The 17,358-nt window shown below is 47.7% G+C and overlaps 1 protein-coding gene across 4 annotated transcripts in view; it reads right to left on the bottom strand.

Annotated features, from left to right (window-relative positions):
• The window catches only part of CAPN9 (calpain 9), a 39,948-nt gene that overhangs the window by 16,568 nt on the left and 6,022 nt on the right, over positions 1-17,358 (bottom strand). For 3 of the 4 annotated variants that reach the window (XR_005986576.1, XR_005986577.1, XM_041747058.1), the window contains exons 3-10: positions 15,045-15,163; positions 13,027-13,160; positions 8,299-8,467; positions 7,257-7,340; positions 4,736-4,821; positions 2,648-2,725; positions 1,184-1,344; positions 61-248 (exon numbers count right to left, since the gene is read on the bottom strand). Coding sequence is in view for 2 of the 4 variants with exons in the window: in XM_041747058.1 (XP_041602992.1) it covers positions 61-248; positions 1,184-1,344; positions 2,648-2,725; positions 4,736-4,821; positions 7,257-7,340; positions 8,299-8,467; positions 13,027-13,160; positions 15,045-15,163 (1,019 nt within the window). In the remaining 2 variants the exon portion in view is untranslated. The remainder of the gene's footprint in view (positions 1-60; positions 249-1,183; positions 1,345-2,647; positions 2,726-4,735; positions 4,822-7,256; positions 7,341-8,298; positions 8,468-13,026; positions 13,161-15,044; positions 15,164-17,358) is intronic. The other variant, XM_041747059.1, reaches the window with a different exon arrangement.

Raw genomic sequence — 17,358 nt, 5'->3', positions numbered from 1 at the left:
CATGTGGACGCTCACCACTGGAGGTGGCAGGCTCCAAAGAGCGGCTTGGGTTCTACCCACCTGGTAAATGGCATAACCAATGGTCAGCATGTCAGCTCCAAACCTCTTGAGTTTCCTTCGATCTTTCTGCATCAGGGCCACGAGGAAAGTGCAGTCCTCTTGCCCCTCATCTTTCTCAGTCAGGGACAATTTTATTTGTGGATTGGTCCAGAAGGTGTCTGCCATTTGACAGAAGTGAATTATTTCATCTTTCTTTGAAAAAAAAAACAAAACACAAAGGACATGCATATGCATCACACACACACACACACACACACACACACACACTCTATCCACCTCCACCACATCCTCCCAAACCCAAGAAAGTCAATCATTTCTTCTCTCCCTGTTCTGATGGCCCTTGTGCCCTACTTCTTATAACCCCAGTGAGAAGGCCAAGTGTTCCCCTTTCATCTCCCCCTTCTCTTGAGCCATTTCCCACTCAGCTTTTTAAAGACAATCTTCCAGATCTGTGGTTTGTTCCATATTATTTTTCCCACGTGGTATTTCAGAGCAGAGTATGGTGCCCTCATGGCTGGGCAAATTGAACAGAACCACTCCACACTCAGCTCCAAGGGTAAATGCTGATTGGTTCACCCTAGCTCCTCTTGCTGTGGACAGTTGGAACAAGGCCAACCAGCCCGCAGCAGACACTAGGCTATATGGGTTTAAGGAATTCTCAGGGAGAGGGAAGTTGAGGACTTCCATTGGGTGACCCCAGGACATCTCGCTATGCACACAAATGAGGACTTACGAAGCCCTGGGTGCTGCTGGCAGCCCAACCGTGACTATAAGAGGACAGAGGAGAGAATTACAGACAAATGGGCTGACCACACTATGCCTGAAGCGCACCCTACTTCTCTTCTGAGCTTTCCAGTCATGCAAGGAAAAAATCCTTTTTATTGCTAAACTCATGTGAGTTATGTTTTCTATTACTTGTCATGGAAAATAGCCTGAATGGCTAAACAAGAGTTTCCCTGAGCAATTCTTATCCGACTTGCTGCAACATCTCTGTAGCCCTCACCAGCCATCCTGGAAATCCTACTCATTCCATACTTCTAGCGTCCTGGCCTTGACCCCCTGATGTACCCCAGGCTGGACTGGACACTTGGCAATGACAGAGAGTGACAGGCAGTCTACCAACCCAGGAAATTGCGGCAGCCCCCGGCCGTGGAGCCCCGCACCCAGCTTCCTTGATGGACGGTCACCTCCCACTTGTGGAGGGCATCCTCCTCCAGGGCATCAGGAGTGAGGTTGCAGATTTCTACTTTGTCAAAGTGGGCCTTGAAGTCCCTAAATGCCATCCTGCAACAAAGTGGGGAGACACCAGACATGGGAGGTGATAGTGATGCCATAATCCGTTTGTTTGCTTAATCATCTAACCAGCCAGTGGTGAGTGCCTGTGCCCGCCCCCAAGGAGGGGGAGAACTCAATAGAAAACACACTGACAAAACTAAGGAGAACCCACGTTCAGGGACTGCAGCCCACCCTTTGCATCTAGAGTGGGATGTAAGCAAGGGTGTGCAGGTCAAGGCTCTCCGGAAGTGGGAGTATCTCCTCTGATTTGTCCTGTCTTTCCTCTTCTGCTGGTTTCCCACACATGGCTGTGTGACCCCAGTGGTTGGTGGAGCCACACAGAGGAAGGGGCTTGGGTCCCAGAATTACTGCATGGAGAGAGCCGTCCATGGAATAGGGATGTTCTCTTGGACTGTCACAATGAATGAGAAATAAACTTTATTGCATTTGAGTCTTTATCCATGTTAAGTCTGTTTGTTACAGCAGCTGGTGTTACCCTAAGTCATTGGTGTATGGAGCCACCATGACCGAATTCTAAAACATGTGCTATCAGCTTAGCACTGGGGCAGGTTTCAAGGAAATCCTGGAGCTGGAAAATAGGTATCCATGTTACACATGGCAATATATTTGTTAAAATTGTAAAAATATGGAGGACAGAGGCTGTGCTCCAGGGGAAGAGGATGGAAAAAGCTAGAATATTAGTGAGTGCTGGTTTTTGCTTGTTGTGTTTAATAAGGCATAGAAGAAAAAAGTGAGCTCAGATGAGAACTGACTGGTTTGCTCAGCAGGGAAGAAAGCCGGACATCAGAAATGTGTGGTCTTGCAGAATTGGAAGAGCCAACTGTCTTCTGGACCGCACAGGAAGAAAAAAGATAAAAAAAAGCTTCCAGAGACGAAGGCTCATTAAAAGCTTACAGTTAAGCAAAGAGATTCCGCCCTGTAGAAATTTTAGAAATTCTATTAGGAATGTTTCCTAATAAACTTAGTTCTATATTTTTGGATGATTTCAAGGTCACTGCCTTCAGGGATCCTTGTCATGAGGTTGGACTTCAAATTCACCATGCAAACTGGGAGGATGGGTCTTCAGAGGAGGGCTGCTGGGCTGCAGACCCAGGCTCAGCCCCATGTTCATTACACATTCTCTGCCAACCTGGGTGCCCCTTATGGGGCTTGAGACAAATGTATTTGGTTTACCAAAGAAATCAAACAAATATAGACAGACAGGAAGCAAGCAAGCAAGCTAAGGGCTACAGGGCACGCTCACACCTGTTATGTAGTTAATACAGAAAGGAAAATGAGATGAGCACCGTACCAGAACTCCCCGTCATCCAGAGCCGTGTGACACAGGCGCTTCTGCTCAGCTGGGCCAACGGAACGCCACTCGGAGGAGCTAGGAGTGAGCAGAGTCAGCTCAGATGACACTGGCCTTGGCCAACAGGGGTGTCCCCTCCTGAGGAGCCAGGGTAGCGGCCAGGTGGGGAATGATCCCGGCCATGCCCACTCCCCGGGCCCCAGAAACTTCCCAAGGGACCTAGAGGCTGGTTGGAAAGGCCACATCCAAGGGCAGCTGATGTAAAAGGTCCTCGGGGTCATTTGATGCCCCTCCCTAGTAGGACCATCACAGGATGTTGAACACCAGCAAGGCAGCAGACCCTTCCAACTGGAAGCCAGAAGTGGACTGAAATGTGTGCCCTGGAGCATCTCCTGATCCTCTTCACTTGTTCTGAAAACTGATAATAATATCTTATGTTTGCTTGGGCTTGACACTTGACCCCCAGGTGAACTCGTTAGGAAGCCACAAGGGTACCGTGTCTCTGTGACCCCTGTAGCCACCTCCACACAGTTCACGCTGAGTCACCACCGACGTGGCCACCTCATCCACACCCTGGGGATCTTGACCCAGGAAGGACCAGGGGAAGCCCCTCTCCATGCCCCGCGCAAGGGTCAGAGCAGCAGAACCGAAAGCTGTCACCTTCCAAGTGGCTCACAGTCAGTCCATAACAGGCCTGCAGAGCCAAGAGCACTTTCAGCACTTCCCTTGTAATGGGCGGGGGTGGGGGGGTGGAGGTGGTGTAAGGATGGGGATCAGGATAGGGACACGCCCTCTGGCACCCCTGAGGCTGAGTGGGAGCCTGAGGCAAGCTCGCTTCCAGCCTTGACCCCAGGAAATGCACTTTCCTTATTTCTCCCTCTTGTCTTTTTTCCCAGGAGAAGGAAACAGCGGCCCTCACCCGTCTGCACGCTGTATTCTCTAAACTGAAGGACACTACAAGTCTGTATGATACAAAGCAATCTCAGTAATTCTGATTTCAACATTTCTGTTCTTCCCATTGCTGCCAGGAGAGGGAGGCCGATCTCTTCCCTCCTGCGATGTTGTCTGGAGTGAATCCATCTCTGCCAAAGCCCCTGGGCTCTGAGAAGGCGAAGTCAAATGGGGGTGGAAGGTGGCAGGTCAAGAGCAGTGAGGGGACGACGAGCACCCCCAGGGGTGTGTGGTGCCCCCTCAGACTAGAGTAAGGTTAACAGAGACACAGACACACTGATGATGGATGACATGGTGGCTTTGTTGTGATCTGAGGACAAACACACCTCAAGTTCCTTTACTCAGGCTCTAGACTGGCTCTAGGTACCCCAGAGTCCTGCAAGCTGTGAGCAGGCAGGGGTGGGACAGCAGGACCCCAAAATCCCAGAGTCCTGGCTGAGGGAGGAGGCAGCGTGGGGGCAGGTCCTGCCCAGTGCATCTGAACATCCCCTGATCCTAGCCACCTGGGATACGTCCCAAGGGATGAGGAGTGGACACACAGCTGCAAGGGGGACCTTTCTTTACAACTGGGAGGCCAAATAAATAACCCTGGTTGACTGTTCTGTAATGGATGGATTTCCTGTTCCATTTCCTGTCTCTCCACCCAGCCACCGAGCCTCTGGACAGTGTGACCAGTGACTTACCAGAAAGAATCCTATAGTGACCTGCTTGGCAATATTTCAGGGATTCTCACACCTCAAATACTCATGGCCACTTCCACCTACCCCCAACACACACACACCCGCGCGCGCGCGCACACACACACACACACACACACACACACTGCACTGGAGCTACTCATCACTGGAAGGAAAGCCTTTCACCAATCACAGGGATCTGAGAGTTCCCCATAGGAGGAGATACATCCCCGGACATAAATATAATAATTGGAAAGGTTAAAAGCTGTTATAAGGGTGTTCAATGTTGACTGCACGGTGGGCCCGAGGGCTGCAGAGGGAGGAAGGCCACCCAGCAGCAGGACCATCCCCTGAACGAGAGCGAGGAGGGAACTACAGACAATGTGCTCCTTCTTCACATGCCCCCAGAAGCCAGCCTCTGTCCCCTGTGCCCCAGGAAGGCAAGGAGGCGGGGACGCACCTGTCACTCCAGGACCCGTTCCACTCAACCTGGCCCCAAGGGTTCCGGACTCGGATGAGCTCCATTTTCTGGCCTCGGAAGTTTACCTAGAGAAAAAACAGGAAAAACAGGAGGGCAACGTGAAAAGATGCATTCATGCGTGAGCTCCAGGACACTTCATCTTCAGCCCTGACTGGCTTTACTAAAAGCCTCTTGATGACAACACGCTAAAGGCATGTCAAAACTCATCAATTCTTTTTTTTTTTTTAAAGATTTTTAAAATTTTTTATTTATTCATGAGGGACACACAGAGAGAGGCAGAGACATAGGCAGAGGGAGAAGCAGTCTCCCTGTGGGGAGCCCAATATGGGACTCGATCCCAGGACCCTGAGATCACGACCTGAGCCAAAGGCAGACGCTAAACCACTGAGTCACCCAGGAGTCCCAAAACTCATCAGTTTTTAACTAGCCCTTGGAATTTTCTAATTCCTGGTGAGCACAGTGGCTAACATTAACAATGATGTTATATTGGATATGCTGAATCTGAGAAATAAAGTAGAATTATAAATAATAAGAAATTGTTCCATGTGAATCTTCAGATGAGTGAATTTTCTTTCTGGACTGGAATCTCCCTAGAGGCAGGGGCGAAGTCTATTTTATCATTGTATACTCAACACTGAGCACAGTGAGAGGTAAAGAATAGTTTGTCCAAAGTGCCCATAAGTGAGTTTTCTTCCTCCTTAATATATTACTCACAAATGAATGAAAAGTATACAGGCACATGCTGGAAATTTAAACAACAATAAACAAAAACCACTTCCAAGTCATCTGAATCAGTCTTTCCTCCTTTCCAGGTGTCAGGTAAGGATTTCTGCTGTCCATATGGAGAACCCTTGAGCCAGTACAGAAGGATGATTCAGTCATGCCCCTCATGCTCTGCCCCAGACCAGAAGGGGCCAGTACATTTCAGAAAGATTTTGGAGGAAAGTGAGTGGAAGTAAAAGACTTTTATTCATCAACTAAGCAGAAATTTTAGCTCAAAACACTTTATCCTCATGCATTGGGCTCAAATTATATTTTTGATGTGTAAAAATTTAGTTAGTATACCTAACCTCTCCAGAGTCCAGGATGCAGCTTGCAGCTCATCATTTAAGATGTTCATTAAGTGAAATGTACAGATGGAGAGAAAGGAAAAGCAATTGAACAGATGTGAAGGAAGTTTCTATTACTGGAAATAATATTTGAAAGATGTAACATTAAAAAATCCCATGCCTACTAGGGCGCCTGGGTGGCTCAGCCAGTGAAGCATCTGCCTTCAGCTCAGGTCATGATCCTGGGGTCCTGGGATTGAGCCCTGCATCATTGCAGGGGGTCCCTGTTTGATGGGGAATCTGCTTCTCCCTCTCCCTCTGCCTACCCCCCTGCCCCCACTCATGTTTTCTTCTTGCTCACTCACTCTCTCTCAAATAAATAAATAAATAAATAAATAAATAAATAAATATTTTTTAAAAAGTCACATGCCTACTCAAGTGGGTGACTGACAAGGCATTATGGGCAAGGAAGGAGGTGGAAAGAGTATGCAAATAGTTCAGTTCTAAAGAATCCCATTGCATCAGCCACCCTAAATGCTCTGCTCACAATTCCCTGGTGAGGAGGCACAACAGGCTTCCTTCTAGCACCCGTTACTCCCCACTCCTCTGGACTGTGTTACTCAAAATGTGAGCAGCCACAAGACAGACCAGATGTACCTGTGTCCTCTACAAACTGTGTTTGAGACTTGTGTCAACTTGGCTTGGCCACTGGCACCCAGATACTTGGTTATACACTATTTTGAGTGTGTCTGTGAGGGTGTTTCTGGATGAGATTAGCATTTGGATCGGGAGACCAAATAAAGCTAAAGCAGATGGCCCTCCCCCGTGTGGCTGGGCCTCATCCGATCAGCTGAAGGTCTGAATAGAACTCGAAAAGGTAGAGAAAGAATTCACTCTCTGTGTCTGGCTACCCAGCTGGGACTTTGGTCCTCTTCTGCTCTTAGACTGGGACTTGTACCATTGGTTCTCCTGGTTCTCAGGCTTTTGGCCTAGAACACCACCACCAGATTTCCTGGGCTTACAGTTTACAGATGGCAGATCATAGGACTTCTCAGCCTCCATAATCATGTGAGCCAATTTCTCATTATCCATCCATCTACCAGTCATCTATTTATCTACCATCTATTGATAGCTCATTGGTTCTGTTTTTTAGAGAACTCTGATTACCCTAGGACTGTTGAAGAATTAGGGGGAAAAAAAAGGAAAGAAAAGAAAAAACAAAGCCCAGGCTCTCACAGCAGCTAAACAAGGTTGGTACTGTGGTGGAATCACATGTTTCTCTCTCTGTCTCCCGTTTTGCTCTTTTGGATTCCAGCCTTCCTCCTTTAGATGAGACCTTCTCTAACATGTCTGAAGATATGGTTTAAATTATGATGCACTAAATAAGTATAAGAGACTAGAGATGCTGAGTCTACTCCTGTACCCCATCCACGGGGGTTCACATCGCCTACCTGGTCAATTCCTGTCACACTGTAGGCATGGCCCTTAATGAGACCGAAAGGCGTCCGGGCTTCAGATTCTGCTGCATTTCTGGCCTAAAATGTGAAAAAAAAAGGAGCGATGGACTCACTAGGTAAGTCAAGTCTTCCCTACCTGCCCAGACCCAGCTCTGTGCCTGGCCAGGCCCCTTCTGCTCCCCCAGGTGAGAATCATGTGCTTGAAGCATCTAAAGACACCCTTAAGCTGATTAGTGACATACAGCAATTCCCAGTCTCTTCCAGGGTGAGGAGACCCTCATTCCCAGCTCAGACTCCAACGAAAAGTTTACCTTTTTGCCCCCAAACAGGGTAAGTTGACCCCACTCCCCATCATGTAGGACAGCACAAGAGAGAAGTATGATCCCGTACACCAAAGAGAGCATAGGAAGCATTTAACGGTATCACATACAACTCTACGTCACAGATTTGAATGGATAATTTAGTAGCAAAGAATATATTCCCAAAATTAATCCAAGAGAAAACAGAAATCTCAAATAGGTTCTAAGAACTAAGTGAGGTAAGATTATATATATGTGTATGTTTGTATGCATAAAAACGTTAGAGAAATACTGTTAGATTCCTATCTACCGATATGAATGTTTTTAACAATATACGAAATAGAAAAAAAAAAACCCAAAGTTTTGGAAAGGTACAGAGTAAGACTCCATGTAGGAAAATCAAACCCGTCTTCTCCCAGGTGGTGTGTATATGTGCATGCCTGTTTGCACGAGTAAGGAGGGGGTGTGAAGGATGTACGCTGGGTGTCACGGGGCTGGGACCTGGGGAGGGATACCAAAATATGCCTTTATAGATCCAAGGATTGTACTGTCTGATTCAGTGAGTATGCCCTAACTTTATAATTTAAAATACATTAAATTAAAATTTTTGTTCTAATGAAAATAAATAAACATCGACACCACCGCAGTCACCTGAAAGTCATGCTCCTCCTGGAGCCGGGCCAGGACACCTGCTGAGGACAGCAAGAGGCATGTGAACAGGCAAGTGAACGACTTACATCAATGGAGCAGCCCACCAGAGAGCCCCTCTTCAAGGCCTTCTCTAGAATCTCGTAGAAGTTCTCTGGAGCCTCTTTAGTTGCGAAGGTCTCTGCTACACCCCCCGTGAAGTCTTCCATGGCCTCGATGGTGCTGCCCCCCTTCAGAGCTTCATAGCTACCGTTCAGCCTGTCGGGGCGGCAAGGAAGCACGGACGCCGCTGCAGGGAACAAGGAGGGCCACCAGGTGGCGCCCCTTGGCCAGAGATTTTCTAACATCATCATCATTATTATTATTATTATTATTATTATTATTATTATTATTAGAGTGCCAACATATATATAGCATAACACCCAGCGCTCATCAACTCTAAGCAGCGTCTCTCCTGGAGGTGCCCTGGGTTGGGTGGTGTGGAAGATGGGGAGCAGGGAGGCGCCTGGCTTGGAGCTCCCAGGACTCTGGGCTCTCTCTGGGATAGCCAGTGCCGCGTGGTGGAAACAGCCTGGACCCTGGTCCCTGACTGGCCACACTTCCAAGTGCCAGATCCACAACTTATGAACTGAGGGCTCTGAGAACAACTCACTTACCCAGTGCTTCAGTTTCTGAATTTGCAAGATGAGGGTGATGGGTGTATGCTCCCTCCCAGGATTACTGTGAGGTGTTTTTGTTTGTACGTTTGTTTAAGATTTTATTGATTGATTGATAAGAAACACAGAGAGAGGCAGAGACACAGGAAGAGGGAGAAGCAGGCTCCCTATAGGGAGCCCAATATGGGACTCGATCCCAGGACCCCGGGATCACACCCTGAGCCAAAGGCAGACACTCAAACTCTGAGCCACCCAGATGCCCCTGCTGTGGTTCTGTCTCTGTTTCTCTTTTTCCCTTTCTCCCTCTTTCTCACACGGAATAGGGAACAGGGCTTGACCGTGAGGGTATCCATAGACTGAGACAAGGTTGAGTATCTTTCTCTTCCTTTCTGGACAACTCCCAACCATTTTTTCCCTCATCGTTGTCTTTTTTCTTAATATAAGTTGTTTATACATATATAAGCATTATGCTTGAATTTTAAAATAAACTTTTCTGTTTAGAACAGTTTATAGATTTATAGAAAAGTTTGTAAATAGTACAGGTTCCCATATACCCCTCACCCAATTCCCCCAGTGTTAACATCTTTCATCCGTGTGGTACACTAGTTATAGTGACGGAGCCCAACCATTGTTATTATTAAAGTCCCTACTTTCTTCTTATTTCCTTAGCTTTTACCTAAGATGCTCTGTTCCAAGAACCCACCCAGCAAATCACATCACATTGAGTCTTCGTGTTTCCTTAGCCCCCTCTTGGCTATGGCAGTGTCTCAGATTTCCCTTGTTTTCCATAATCTTGGTGATTTTGAGGACTACTGTCAGGTGTTTTGTAGAATGGCACTCAGTTGGGATCTGTCTGCTGTTTTTCTACTGATTAGATTGGGGTTATGGCTGTAGGGAAGGAAGACCGCAGAAGTAAAGTGTCCTTCTCATGATGTCGCATCCAGGGTCCATGCTGTCATCATGACTTATCGCTGTCAATGGTGCCTTGAGCACCAGGTCATGTCCGATAGGTTTCTCCCTTATAAAGTTACTCTCCCTCCCCCTGTCCACACTGTCCTCTTTGGCAGGACATCATTAGTGCAGCCCTCCCTTAAGGAGCAGGGGGTTTTCTCCACCTTAAATTACTTGCAGTTCTTCTATATGGAAGATTTACTCTTTTCCCCAATTTATGTATTCAGTCATTTATTTATATCAGTATGGACTCATGGATATTTACTTTGTACTTTGGTTTGTAAGCCAATGCCACTTTATTTATTTTATTGCTCAAACTGTTCCAGCTCTGGTTACTTTCAACCTCTTCAGCTGGCTCCTGTGTACCTTTGACATAACCCCATCAGTGTGTGTGTGTGTGTGTGTGTAAAACATTCTCTCTCATGGTACATCTTGGTACTGCAAGATGTTCTAGGCTCATCTTGTGAACTTCCCACCCCAGTCCTAGTATCAACCTTAACTCCAAGGATCCCTGGTTCCTTTTATTGGAAAAATAGTATTAGAAACCAAGACCCGTGAAGTAGGGGTGCTCGTTGCTGTGGGGTTGCCATTCTTTCTAGGCCCTCTCTGTGGACACAGTGAGGAAATGATATGTGTACATTGACCTAGTACAAATATCTGTATCTCTATTAAACAAAACATGAATTCTGAAGTCTCCTACCCTAAGTAATGGCCATAGGCATCATTCTAGCCTCCTTCACTTGCTTCTCTGTAACCTCCTTCCCAACAGTGAGAAACCTAGCTCCACCACCTGCCATCCATTCTCCTTAATTGTTCAACTCAGTATATACATATAATGGTATCAGAATTGTTGTCCTTGCCCCTGTGAGAAGCAACTTAATCAGCCTGAGTAGAATACTTGCATATGATTCCTTTTGATTTTAATCTTACAGACCCCATTCATGCCCACAGCTACTCAAGTCAGCTCCCTTTTCTCCTGCCCCTGCAGTGAGTTTGTTGCATAAATTTGCAATGCAGTTAGATGAAATGCATGATCAGAATTTCATCCTGGAATTCCTCATCCTTCTCGATGATTTTTAAATCTTCATATATTGAGCTTCATTCTTTGTGCTGTAAGGTTTTATGGGTTTGATAGATGAGTGGTGTCATGTATTCACTATTACAGTGTCATATAGAATAGTTTCACTACCCTAAAAAAAGATTCCTTGTGTTCCACATATTCATCCTTAACTCTGTCCTTCCCTCCCCATGAGCCTCTGGCAACCACTGATCTTTTTACTGTCTCCATAGTTTTGCCTTTTCCAGAATGTCATATAATTGGAATCATACAGTATGTAGGTAGCCTTTTCAGATTGGCTTCTTTCACCTAGCAATATGCATTTAAGATTAATCCGTTTCTTTTCATGACTTGATAGCTCATTTTTTAAATCACGAAATAGTTTTCCATTGCCTGGATGTACCACCATTTGTTTATCCATTCGTTTTGAAGGACATCCTGGTTACTTCCAGTTTTTGGCAATTATAAATAATGGCACAATACACATTTGTATGCGGGTCTCTGTGTAGACATAGTTTTTATCCAACTCACTTGAGTAAAAGTGACTTTTTACCAGACTCATTTACCAAGGAGTGGGATTGCTGAACTATTAGGTAAGACTATGTTTTGTAAGAAACTGCCAAAAGGGCTTTCAAAATGGCTGAACCATTTTGCATTCCTACCACGAATGAATGAGAGTTCCTGGTCATTGGAGCAAAGATGCTCTCCATCTTTGTCAGCAATTGATGCTATGTGCGGTGGTATTTTGCTATTGTTTTAATTTGTAATTTCCCAATGACAAATAATGCTGAGCATCTTTCCATGTGCTTATTTGCTATCTGTAGAACATTTTTGGTGAGGTGTATCCCAATCGTTTTTGGCCTCTTCTAATGACTAAAAATAAAGATCTTCTTTTTAGGAAACTTATTCTTCACTCTTTGGGTGAATACCCTTCATGTTCCACTGGATCCCACTGGCTGGGATCCCTGACCCAAGCCATTTCCACTGCTGCAGCGGGAGGATGTCCCTGGGCTGGGACATCCAACCGACAATGGAGCCATGGCCACCCAGCCCTGGAAATGACAGGTGCTGGCCCTGGAGAGGATCTTGCTGAGGTCTCCTGGTGGGGGACTCACCATGAGGCAGAGCTGGGGCTGGGTTCCCTGGCTGTGCCTATGCCCCTTTGCCCACCTGGAACCTCTCAAGTGGCTCTGAGAGGGTGGACACAGATGAGCATGGGGGGGGGGTTGCACTGTACACCTTTGGTTCTTCTTTGATGGCTTTAATTCTGTCCTGCTGATTACAAGATTAATTAAACCTCTGTTTACCTTCTCTTAATTTTGCCACTTGCCAGAGTTAGAAGCACAACTGTTCTTCTCAGCTCCCATCTCTGAAGACAGGGTTCCCATGGCTTAAAGATCCAGGATGGGAGCCCAAGAGGGACTCCCAGGGTAGCTCTACTGTCAGGTGAGTACAGAGCTCAGGCTACTGTGGGCTTTTGCTGACAAGCTGAGGGCCTACAAATCAAGAGTGCTGGATGGAACTAAGGTCATGTGATAGGTGATTAAAAATCACTGTCTGGATTCCACATACCCTGAGCTTCCTCAGCTCATTAAATCCACAGAGACAGAAGTCAGCATGGTGGTTGCCAGGGACTGGGCACGGGGGGGATGGGGAGTGGGAGGTTAGTGGGTGCAGAGTTTCAGTTTTCCAAGTTCTAGAGGTAGATGCTGGTAAGGGTTACACAGCAATGTGAATGCATGCAATGCCACTGAGCTATACACTTAAAAGTAATTAAAGTGGTAAAATTTACCAAACAGACCAGATGTCGGAGTCATGACAGTGCTTAGTGAGAAGTTGGGAGACCAAGTTCTCTTAACACATCTAGATTTTCCTCCATCTACCCTCCTACCTCTTTGGAAGGCCAGACACAGGAAGGACATGTGTTGCCACTACAACCAAGGATTGGCACAACAAGGCCAGGCCAGTAAAACTGTCCAGGCTGCTCCTGACCACCCTCCAACCCTGGCCGAGCCCCAGGCCTATTGGCCCCATTGGGCTACACCTGTGAATCCGGAGCTTCCAGGTCCCTACTCATTGAAGCTCTCTGAAAAGGCCCCAGGGGTGGAGACCTGCTTCGTGGACAGAGCCTGCCCATGCAAGGGGGCACTCACTTGGCGTAGGCTTTTTCCAGCAAGGCACTCCAGAACTCACTGTGGTCAGCGGAGTGGAGGAAAATCAAGCGGTCCCTGAAGGTGGGCAGCCGGTCATCGATGACCACATCCAGCCATTCACTGTGCTGCCAGAACTGTAAGCCAGGATAGAGACGGAAATCATGGGGGTGAGTCACAGGGGAGGGCCAGCCCCATCTGTACATGTTTATCACTTGGCTCTTTCTCCCTTGGATCAAACTGCCCTTATGGTCCTGCAGAAACTCACACGTGGCTTCCGTGATAGGGCCACGTAGACTGTGTCCACTGAGCCACTGACTGAGCATCCATCCCACCAATGACATCCACTTGAAGACCCAGTGTAGACCCACCAAAGCCAGGGGCCAGTGGGACAGGGTGACATGTGGACACTGCCGGGTGGGCAGAGTTAGTTCTTCTTTCTCACCAGGAGTGGGTGTAGTGTGGGGTTTGCTCTGCTGTGGCACAGCGCAGTTCTCTAGGTCCCCCTGTCAACCAGTTTCAGGGGGTCTCAGGTGTTCCTTCATCTTGAGTTCCCTCCTTGCCTGGGGGTGGAAACTCTAAGACTGATTTTTTTTTTTTTGGTCACACATTTTTTTTTCCACACACAGAGAGAGGCTGTAATGAGGCAGGTGGTCACTGGTGCAGGTGTGCAGACCTGAGGTGTGTGTGCATATGTTCTTATGTGCTTACACACGTGTCCATGTACATGTGTGCATGCGTTCACATGCATGTAGGCATGTATTTGTGTATTGCGTGCCTACATGTATGAGTGTGCGCATGTATGTGCTTGTGTGTGCGTGTGTGTGTGTGTGTGTTCCTTCTGTTCCTTCTCATCCAGTTGGCCCAAGAGAGATGCTAAGGTAAGAAGAAAGAGGGAAGCAGAAGGGCCTTGGGAGCTGCTTATTTCCAGCGTGGCTGGGGCACCCTGAGCGGCTCTGTCAGTGATTCCACCCCAGTCAGACCAGGCCGCCCAGTGTCTGGCCCAGATTGTGTGTGTTTGAAGGAATACTCCCCTGGGCTCCCAGTGATGGGCCCTAAGGTGTGTGTTGGGAGGCAGCACAGTGTAGGACCTTACTACCACCTGCCCTAGCTGGATTCCCACTTGGGAGTTTCACCCTTCCAGCACAAGTCACTTCAGGCTTTCTTGGGGGCATTTGTGACTTCATGTTCCACGGAGGCACTGCCCGGGCCTCAGAGGTTCCTGAAGCAGGTGCAGATTTGGGGAAGGTGGCAGTACAGGGGACAGAAGTGCATGCCTGCCTCATGCTGCCTCCTTCATAGAACCCCTTTTAGTTCTGCGAACCCCACAAGGTTGACATCAGTCGTTTTTCCAGGCAGCATGTGAAGACTGGGCATGCAAGGAAATCTGCCCAAGGTCACCCGCATAGGTATGGGGCAGGGTGGGTGTCAGTGTGTGCTCGGACCCCGGGCAGGGACTGCGGAGGGAGGAGAGGACCGAGGCTGGGGCCGTGAGAAAACCATAAACCAACTCCCAGGCAGGCTGTGCCCGGAGTGTGGCTCTGCGGGGGGGCCCACCGGGGTGACGTGTGTCCTCCCGGGGCCCCCAGCGGGTGATGTCTCAGTGCTTCTGTCCGTTTCTACTTCTTACGCTTACTCATATCTCCAAATCTGTATTTCTTCAATAGAGAGGATGTCCCAGTTTATGAGAAATAATCCAGTTCCTGGGAGATAGAATCTTTCTGGGCCATTTCCTCTAAAAGCACCACCTATTCCAAAGACGAAAACCCATTAACGTGGACCTCCAGACTTGCCGAAGTAGTGCTTGAAGCCTTACCGCCTACTTTCCGAGAGGGCTCACCACGGGATGCCTGTGCTGTCCTAACGCACTCAGAGGCCATCCCTTGACACAACCTGGTTTGGGGTGCAGTTTTCACACATATAGAGTCAGATCTCTTCCAGGATTACCAAGCAGTTGAAGAGGCGCATGACGTCATGCTGGGCCCCAAAGAGCTAACTCCACTGGCCGGGCTCCCTCTTACCTGGAAGTGGAATATCCCGGCATAACCAGGTCCAAAGCTTTGGTCCTGGGGAACGACTCTAGCCAGAGCTTTTTCATTAAGTGTGAGGGAGGCAATGGCAGCTAATAGCCAGCAGTCGCCTGCAAAACGAAAGCCATAAATCACCGTCTTCATCGCCAATTTACAGTGAATGGGAAAACGCTATGCCAGAAGGAGAGGTGGGGCGTTCCAGATGTGGCCACATCTTTTCTGCATTTCAGAAAATGGACAGAATGCCAACAAATGCCTCTGTCCTCCCCTTCTGCCTCCGTTCCTGGCTCTTCTATTGCCTGGTTTATCATGCACAGCTGTTGCCGTCCGGGCAATGTTATAGGATATGCTTACTTGGGTTTCAGACATATGCTCCATTATGCATCAGCTCTGTGCAGTTCCAGAGGCTTCCCTTCCAGAGGCCAAGGCTGCATACATTAGTACAGCAGGGCTGGGCAAGTAGGCATTTCATAGCTGCAGCCCAAGACATTGGAGGTCTTCAGAAATGGGGCACATGCCACTGATTCCTAACACATCAGCTGCTCTTGGGCAGCCTGGGGTCCGGCTATGGGGAGACGCTAATGAGAAGGGACACAGAATCTTTCAGAATCATTTGTTCATCAAACTTCACTGAGTGCCTCCCCGGTGGAGGTCCCTGCTCTCAGCTCTGGGGTGGTCAGGGTGGGCCAGAGTCTGGTGGAGGGGCCCCTTGATGTGTGCCGACCTCCTCCCCATTCTTCTCCAAGTTATGGCTTTGCTCAATGTAGGAAAGTGTGTTTCTTTTCCTAGAGTGAAGCAGCTTATGTCTATTCAGCCAGGAATGCCCTGAAGGGGTGGGGGCATTCAGAAGCCAGTGCCATTAATACCATTTAAACCAAAGGAAAAAAACTCAACAACAAAGTGATATTGCTTTCTCTTTCTGCTGGGCCTGTGTGGATGCATGGTATTGGTCATATCAGCGCTATGCCCAGAGAGGGTACTTCTGAAGGTCAGTTCATCAGGCAGCTGGGCTGATAATAGCATACAGCGGCCCACTAGCAGGAAGGGCAGGTGATGGTGTTGGTGGTGTTCTAGCTCTTATTTTGGGAGGCAGGTTCACAGTTGTTCATTTCATGGTTATCCTCCATAGCCTATACATACAATACATACAATTATGTACAATATTTAGAAGTAATAAAAGTACTACTAAGTGGAGCACCCGGGTGGATCAGTTGGTTAAGCAAGTCATAATCCTGGGGTCCTGGGATTGAGCCCCACATCGAGCTCCCTGCTCAGCGGGGAGTCTACCTCTCCCTCTCCATCTCCCTCTGCCTCTCCCCACTGCTTGTGCTCCCTCTTTCTCAAATAAATAAATAAAATCTTTTTTTAAAAAGTGTTACAAAATAATAGTTACAATCAACACCAACCAAGGTTAAATATGCAGTTGTAGTTCCAAATAGATGTTTGCACTTATGCTACAAACCAAAATTTTGAGACACACAGGAGCTTGTCCTATGCCTTTCTATTGAATAGCAAGGTAGGATTAAGGAGGGGGCAGTGAGGGGAGGCAGAGAAAGAGTTTGGGGGGAGAGATGAGAGAGGAGATGAGGAAGGGGCAGGCAGAGTGTCCCAGAGAAGGCTTACCCCCAGCAAATGAAGACCAATCTGAAGGCAATTTTTTTTCAAAAGGTCAAAGGATGTGTAATTCTATCGTCTCTGCACAGTTGACCCTCTGTGTTTGGAGTAGCTGGTTGGTGAGCACTGAGGCTACAGCATGACCCACAGCAACCATTAGACCCTAATGGTAACTCAGCTATAGGCCAGGCCTCATAAGCTTGTGGCTCTACTGGTGATTTTTTTTCTTTTCTTTCTTTTTCTTTTTTTTTTTTTTTTTTTTGATGTCTTTTTGTTTTCATAGATAGAATAAAGGTAACCCGGTTCAATTTTGGACTAAATCCTGAAATGCAAGACCCAATTTAATGGACTTGGGGGCACACTCAGGCAAATTTTAGGAAGGAGATTGTGAAGCTCCTGGGGGGATTCCCCAAAGTCTGAGCCCCTGAGGGGCATTATGGCCTAATGGTTAAGAGCAAGTTCAGATCCTGACTGCCTAGCTATCACTCCTGTGACTTAGGTTACTCAGCCTCACTCAACTTTCATTTCTCATCTGTAAAATCAGAAGGGTGACTGGGAAGATGACCCAGTGACCAAGTTAATGCATGAAAGTTATTAGCTATGTCATGGTACAGGGAGCCAGACCAGCACCACTGGGTATCTCTATTCTCTGTGAACTTCTGAGCCTCACACAGCAGGCACATCCACCCCC

The sequence above is a fragment of the Vulpes lagopus genome, chromosome 3, assembly GCF_018345385.1.
Source record: "Vulpes lagopus strain Blue_001 chromosome 3, ASM1834538v1, whole genome shotgun sequence".
Classification (NCBI taxonomy): Eukaryota; Metazoa; Chordata; class Mammalia; order Carnivora; family Canidae; genus Vulpes; species Vulpes lagopus.
Note: the sequence above shows the minus strand (reverse complement) of the source record. Positions and strands in the feature narration are given on the sequence as shown.